Source organism: Geospiza fortis, unplaced genomic scaffold, assembly GCF_000277835.1.
Source record: "Geospiza fortis unplaced genomic scaffold, GeoFor_1.0 scaffold171, whole genome shotgun sequence".
NCBI lineage: Eukaryota > Metazoa > Chordata > Aves > Passeriformes > Thraupidae > Geospiza > Geospiza fortis.
In genome coordinates, this window is record NW_005054313.1 from 7,124,441 (window position 1) to 7,132,283 (window position 7,843).

The 7,843-nt window shown below is 38.7% G+C and overlaps 1 protein-coding gene across 1 annotated transcript in view; it reads right to left on the minus strand.

Annotated features, from left to right (window-relative positions):
• Window positions 1–5,484: 5,484 nt before the first annotated feature.
• Window positions 5,485–7,843, minus strand: part of SLTM (SAFB like transcription modulator) — a 23,289-nt gene continuing 20,930 nt past the window's right edge. The window contains 4 exon segments of the mRNA XM_031055906.1: window positions 5,485–6,145; window positions 6,465–6,622; window positions 7,790–7,838; window positions 7,840–7,843. The exon segment at window positions 7,840–7,843 is cut by the window's right edge and continues 89 nt beyond it. Coding sequence (XP_030911766.1) covers window positions 6,037–6,145; window positions 6,465–6,622; window positions 7,790–7,838; window positions 7,840–7,843 — 320 coding nt within the window. The 3' untranslated portion in view covers window positions 5,485–6,036.

Below are 7,843 nucleotides of genomic sequence, written 5' to 3' on the forward strand. Positions count from 1 at the left end.
ATTCCTGCTCCACTAGTTCTGTAACAGCTCATTGCTTGGATCAGCTCTTTGCATTAGGATGCTTATTACAGAATCTATACAAAGTGCATCCTTCAATACAACATACTGAATTGAGAGCTTATTTTATATAAAAGTAGATTTTTAAAGGTTGCAGCATTGAACAGGTGACTCAGGAAATGCACATTAATTGATGGAGAATCCTCCTTAGCATATTACAGAAAAGCAAAAATAACAAGCTGTAGTTTGGTTGCAGTAGAATGCTCCCATTTGTTCCGTCTGTGCTATGATGAACACCTTGGGAGCAAGAAAAATCCAACTCTCAAAAATGTTAATTCAGTCTAGGGATAGCAAATGTCATGTGCAAGGCCTGAAAATGGCATTTCATCTTGACAAATGCACATCTTTTTTTATCAAGCATAACTAGCCAGACTGTTAGTGCTGAGTTGGAAAAGGGGAAGAGGTGAGTGACACCTTCTCACACCATGGCATGGACAGAGTCTGTCTGATGTTCAGTGCTCCTGTACAGCTCCCTCTTTTCAGATTGCCCAGTAGGAAAGCAGTGGCTGCAAGCTCAGCTGTGATCTGCTTTGATGGGGAAGAAGTGCCACAGGGGAATGCTAAGGAGGAAAGAGAGGCTGGAACGCAAAAAAGTCCCCGTGCTACCTCTAGAGATTGTTTAAGGCTTTGTCCTTAATTTTGCTGTTATTTTGGACACAAATAGCTGTGGCACAGCGTGCAGTGGCCACATTTTCTCACCTAGGTAATTGCCCAGCAGGTTAATTTCCTGGCAGGTTGGCAGTGTCTGTCCCTGGACACACTGCTCTTCACTCTCACTGTGCTTTAAAGTCAGGACTAGCTGTGCTGATCCTCTGATAGCTCCAAATATTCTTATTAAATGTCAGTTGCCTACTGTTCAGTTTTGGTCAATGTCAGCTCCAATCACTCTGAGCTGTCTTTGCTGGAGAGCTGTCTAGAGAACTTGCTGAAATCTGCCTTCCTCATTCCTTTTCTGCTTTGTGGGATTACTTGTGTTCATGGAGAAGCTTTATGTGCTGAAATGGGCAATTCCTTGTTTTTCAAGGTTAAAACCTTTAAATACTCAGTTAATTATCATTAGAAAGTCAAGATCCCATGTTTGTCTCAACAGCATAGAAAAACATGCACCAAAATAGTGTTATTTTTGGGAAATCCTGGGGAATGATTCAGATGAAGTTTTAGCACTCAGAGGAACTGAAATGTTGCCAGCTCAGTCTACTGCTGGAATCCAAGGCAGCTGCTGCTCTGGTCAGAGCTGAGGCACTGCCTGTGCTGCCCTCCTCAACAGGCAGTGAGTGAAATGGGGGATGTTTGATAGAGTCAAACTCTCAGCCAAATGTACAGACACCTTGGGGGTGCACAGGGACACAAACTCAGCTAAATTTTATTTATTTTTTTTTTAATTACTCTCTTGAACTTCTTTTAGTGCTGACCCAATTTGAGTTTAGGTCCCATCCACCATAAGTGACACCTGTTGTGAAGCACATGGGGAATTGATCTAATAGTGTCTCATGAGCCAAAGCCTTTGGCTGAGACAAACTGAGGTTCTCCATCACAGAGCTGGATGAAATAATGGGGTACTTGGCTGTCTTGAAGTTCATGTTCTCTTGTTGAAGCCTTTAGGAAAATTTGGATGGGCTTTTTAAGTTAAAACTTCAGCTGTAACTTTTGAAAGTTAAGTTTATGCTAAGCAGTTTTGAAAATTTTACCTGAGTTTAACATTTTTAGATTTCTTCTGAATGTGTTTCCAAAAAAGCTGGGTTAACTTGTATTTTTGTCAGAAGCCCTGTGATGGCTTTTGTTCCTGCTTATTAGCACATGCTAAGGAAAAGGTCAAAGCTGCAATTAAAAGAAACACCAGTGTGTCTTAAATCACTTTAAAAACTTTAATCAGCTGACTAATGGGAACACCCTTGGGTTTGCTCATCTCTTGTTTTGGGGGACTCCAAAATATTTACAAAAACAGACAATTTTCTCTCCAGTATTTTGGTGTCAGGCCAGCAATAGGTCTGTTAATTTGAGGGCTTTTGTAACTGCAGATTAACCAGAGCCAGAAACTGGTTTATCCTAGTTACTGTTGTGTTCACAACTGAGTTTTAGTGAAGCCCTTCACACTGAAAGTTTGAAACCAGGTTCTCTGTGAAGTAACAGTATGGGCATTTTGGCCAATTGCATGGGTATATATTACCAGTGATTCTGTTAAATACAGAAAAAAAAAGTATTGCTGTAGAAATAAAATCCTTCCATTGCCTGGAAAAGCATAGTAGTAGGTGGTATCTTCAACTGAACCAAGGAACCTGCTTGTGGACTTTAAACTATTTGTAATCCAGCTTTTGCATTTTTTATCATGAATAGTTGCAATAATTACATGTTTGCATTCCATATACTTGGGTTACAGCAGGTATGCTTGCATTTCTGGATTTCTTACATGCTTTCTTTTAGGGATTGGCAAGCAAAAATAATTTTAGAGAACCCTTTAAAAAAGTGATCACAGGTACAATGATTCCAAGAGACAAACCTGTTGTAGCAAGGGTTTCTTCACTTGTATTTTGCTAACTCTTGAAATGACCAGTGCTGTAACATTCTGCTGAAAAGTGTGATTGGTGAGGGAGTTACAGTGCAGACATTGATGAAATAAGCAGGTTCTGGTTTGGATAGGCTCTGTACCTCAAAAAACATCCCCAGTTAATGCAGCTTGCTATCAGATTGGACTGGACAGGTCACAGCACCTGTGAATAGCTTTTCCCTGTGTTTCTGCAGTGTGTAGTCACGGTTTACAACTTTGATGGCAGTTCTCAGAACTACAGAAGTATCAAATAGTTGTGCCACAGAAATCTATTCTAAATCTGTTACATCTTGCTCAGTATTATGTTAAATTCCTTACAGCAACTTCTTTATAAGGGAGTGAGAAATAGTGTCAGTGATAGAGCTTTAAACCAAAACTCTGTCATTTAACATTATATTACAGCTTTCAGCAAAACAAGTTCTTACCAAAGTTTGGGTTTTTTAAATAATTTTCAATTATCCTTTTATCTGGTCACCAGCTGCACAGCCCTTATTTGTACAACTTGTGATAATCACCTTTTACACACACATGTAAGCTTAGTGAAGAAATGACTGATGGAACATACAAAAATGAATCCTACAGAAGTTGCCCCAAGTTCTCCAGTGCTAAGTCAAATATTTGTTGTCTTAACTGCCTTGACTGGGTGTTTTTACAATGAAATGTTTTTTTAAAAAGCCTCCCCCACAAAACCTGACATATTTTAGAAAAGTTCCAAAATACTTCCAGATTAGTAATGTCTTCAAGATGCCATCAGAATTGTGCAATTCCTGCGTTAAATCAGCAGTTTAGCTGTGAGTCTGTTAGTCACCCCATGATTACTTGATCTCTCTTAAAAGGAAATGCAAAGTAAAGCTGATGCAAGTGACTCTGGATTTATCAAGAGAGGGGAGAAGTTAAATTTTTTAACTTGTGTTCTAGAGGTGCATGACACAATTAAATCTCGTCATGCAGTATCATTTGTACCAATGTATGTGAATGAAATACTTTTCATCATGTGACACCATTATCCAGCACTGTAATGGCATCTACAAGTTCAACTACTGAATGTTTTGCATTTTAAAAGCCTTAATTGTTTATATTGTATTAATGTGTTTTTAAAGACTATAAGGAAATAACATTTCCTTGTAAATTGTTAAAATAATTTTGAACACAAATAGTTTTCAGAGAAATCCAGTTCTGTATCTTAATACCCCTTTTTGTTTGTGTACCACAAAGCTGTTAAAATCTGTTACCTTTTAAATAGTGTCTCCTGCTATCAGCCTCTCTCTAGTTCAAGGTCTTTACCCAACTGAGATTTATTTTGGTTAACAGTCTTCTGAAACTCATTGTATGTAAATAAATTTAAGTGAGCAAACTTAAATAAATATTTCATTTAGATATTTAAGTTCTTTCCTAATGATAAAGGTTGGATGATATACTTTAAAAAATACACTTAAAAACCCAAAAAACAATAACCCAACAAAAACTCACTCTGGAAAAAAAGGATAGACTTCTGGTGCTCGTCAGCTTTTGATACATTCAAAGGTTTCAGCAATTTGTTTTAAAACAGTTTTTTTCCCCATTGTCTCAGTTTTAGTATTTTAAGTGAAATGATTCCACCTGCACAATCACATTTTTAATTTAATTAAGTAACTGTTGGAATGCATATCTAGACTTTTACAGGGAACCAAGCACATCTCAAGTTTTACTTTTGTAATTCTCTATAGCTTTGTCTTTTAAGGTTATAAACTTTGAAATTGCCCATTTGATCCATTAGCCACTATTAATTCATTTTGGAGCAGGTATTTGTTTTGTGTGTGTTGTCACACCTGATGAAGCACAGACTGCAGCCAAATGCACAAGTACTTTGGAAAATGCACTGGGAATTTGTACTTTCTCTTCAAAACTCCTGCAACAAAACTCAGTAAATTGAACTTCCTAGATTTTTAAGAATTGAATAAGATGTATTAATATATCAAGGTAAGTGACACATTTGCTGAGACAGTGCATTTCTTTTGTTTAAACCTAAGTATTTGTCAGATGTGAATATCCATACAGGATTAATTAGAGACAATGCTGTTGCACAGCAGGTTTCTCAGTTTCTCTCTCCATCTTTCCTGAAAGGCTGCTTATTTCAAAACCAGTTTAGTTGAATTCATTCTCTGCTCTTGATTCCCCTAGAATACTGCAGGTGCTTAGCAGTTCTTCTACACAGCAAGCAGAAATCAGCACCTTCTTACTGCCTCATGCCTTAAAAAATGTAACTGAAATCCTTCTTTCACAGGCAATCTGGATTAGAACCCTTCCAGCTCCTATTCACGGACTATTTCTAAGCTCTTCTGTTCTGCTAGGAGTGCCCTGTAACCATCCAGCACCCAGCTTTCCCAAGTGGGATTCATTTCTTTTCTCCCTTGCTGAAGAGCAGGGTTGTAGTTATACCCTTACCCTGGCTGGGTGATAAATGAGTCCAGGCCTGGCTGCCTGGCATTTCTCTTTGGGCCTGGTTTAACACAGACCCTTCCATCCTGACCCAAGCCAAAAGTTTAACAAGATGCAGCCTTCTGCTCAGGGCCACATCAGGAGCAGCTGCAGGAGTCCCAGAGCCCTGTAAGCAGAGTTTGTGATTTCTGGTGTCAAACCTCAGCTGTTTCAAACTTAGACAGAGCTCTGCTAAACACAAAGAGCAAACTAATATTATTTCTTTGGGCCTTGCTTGAGTATTTTGTTATTTTTTGGTTCTAATCTTTCTTCTGTGAGCAAATGTGCTTCAAGTTTTTCAATTCAGTAACAGTGAAGGAGACAAGTTTTAATTAGAACCTAATGGCACCCATGCTTTGATTGGCTATACCAACTTGTCTGTTTAATTCTGCCTGCCTTCCCCAAAGACTGCTTTAAAGACTTACTAGAAGCTATACAGAATATGAAGGTTTATTTCAAAAGAATACATTTGCAAGAATACACATAAATGCACTCAATGTAACAGTACCTTCTGCAAAAATAGGTTACATAATACCCAGAAATGAAAGAACAAATCTTATTTCTCTACAAATTAAAAAGCAGAGATAATAGTCTGGACAACCTTCAAAATGGAGGTTATTGTGGATGTTGTGAGAAGTAGCTAACCTTAAAGCATGACACCACAGAGCTAATGTTGGCAAATCAAACTACTAGCACACAGCTGCAAACTATCCTTTTGTACAGAATTAACAAATATTTTGGTTCCAATTTCTTTTTACACAGCTCTAGTGCCTCAGGGAAAATGCTTATCAAAGATACACAAAAACTATCCAAAATTACAACGTAACTATGAAAATGCCTCCAAAATTGAGAGGGAAATAATCATGTTAAATTAAAAAAATTTAACCAGGATTTCCAGACAAGATTTCCTGTTCTTAATCAGAGAAAGTTTACAAGAAATTTCAATAAGTTATCTTGAAACCAAGCAGCTGTAGATCTTAGAATCTTCGTGGAGGTCCACCTTTAAATGGCTTAAATCCTGAGCCACTTCCCCTCTGCATGGAATTGCCTGTGATCTGTACAACTCTATTAATGGGTGAAGAGTTACTGGAAACAGAAGTTGTAAAAAAGTGTTATGATACATACCTAAACTCCTGGTGCACAGGTAATAACATTCTTACATCTCCTATCAACTGTTAAACTGTAAGTCTCAAAAGAGATTTGAGAACATGCAGGAGCAGAGACTTAGGAAGAAGTCCCTCAGTGCTGTGCAGCACCCCTGGGGAGCCCTGTACTGGCCAGGCAGGTGGGGCTGGGGCTGTGCCACGGGGTCACCCTGCTGCTCCCCACACTGCTGCACCTCCTAAGGACACCACAGCTCACAGGGGCTCAGTAGGGAATGGAGAGGAAGGAGAGGTTTCTGTACCTTGTATGTGGAGCCATCATGCCCCCTCCTCCACGGCCATCTCCCATTCTCCTTGTGTCATGATAGCCACTTCCTTGAGAACTAGGTCCATGCCTCTCTTTCCTTGGTCCAGCTTCACGACTGTGGCGTTCTACGACGTGTCTGTCCTCGTTGTAGTGCTGGGGAGAAAGTGACACAAGGTCATTCTCACAAAGAATGGGCTCTTTTACCTACAAGGAACAGGCCTGTGCAGAAAGATAAGCTTACAGCTGATAGAATAAACATAAGTCTTTCAAGATTTCAGTCCACAGGCTGCTCACACACGTTTACAATATTCCTGTGAATTCTAGGTAACAAACTTAATGACAATTGTGTGGGTATGCAGTGAGTGAGGTTCCACAAACGCATATTTTACTCCCAATTCTGCCCTGAACTCATTATCACTGGCATAAAACTCAGGAAGAAGAAGATTAATGTCACAGACACATTTTATGAAAAATCCTTTCCTTAGGATTTTTCTCCTGAGAAGCTGAGAGGCCTCAGGAACAAAATGTAAACAATGGTTATCTGCTGCTGTGGAATGCAACAGGTGCATCTGTGATTGGTCTCATGTGGTTGTTTGTAATTAATGGCCAATCACAGTCAGCTGGCTCAGACTCTCTGTCCAAGCCACCGCCTTTGTTATTCATTCCTTTTTTTTCTATTCTTAGCTAGCCTTCTGATGAAATCCTTTCTTGTATTCTTTTAGTATAGTTTTAATATAATATATATCATAAAAAAATAAATCAAACCTTCTGAAACAGAGTCAGATCCTCATCTCTTCCCTCATCCTAAGACCCCTGTGAACACGGTCACACATTAATACTTTTTAATACTTCAGGAGTTACCAGCAGGAGTGAGTTAATCTGTAGTCTTCAAAGACAAGTCTTGCAGAAGGATTTTCACTCTGTATCACACTACAAATTACAATTACAAACTGCACTGAAAATAGCAGGCAGTGAGTGTATGGTTAAAACCCTGAAAAAGTGACAACAAATTCTCAAAAGCTTAATCATCTACTCTCTCAGGTATTGTTCATAAGAATAATGAACAATATGTATGTTATCATAAAGATAACATAAAGTTATCTTTATGGTAACATAAAGATGCCAGACAAGAAGAATAGGGTAATTTTTCTGTAATTTTTTGTGTTATTAAAAACGAGCCTTTAACATAAAGAAAACTAAGTTGAAAATAGGCAGAATACTTTTGAATCACTCTGATGATGTTATGTGGTCATTTTTCCAGCATGAGCCTGCATTTTCCAGCCTCTCCTTCACACACACAAACACAAGAAGGTGACTCACTTGTCCTCCACCTCTGTCTCCCATCACGCCCCGTTCTCCTTCCCTGCCCCTGCA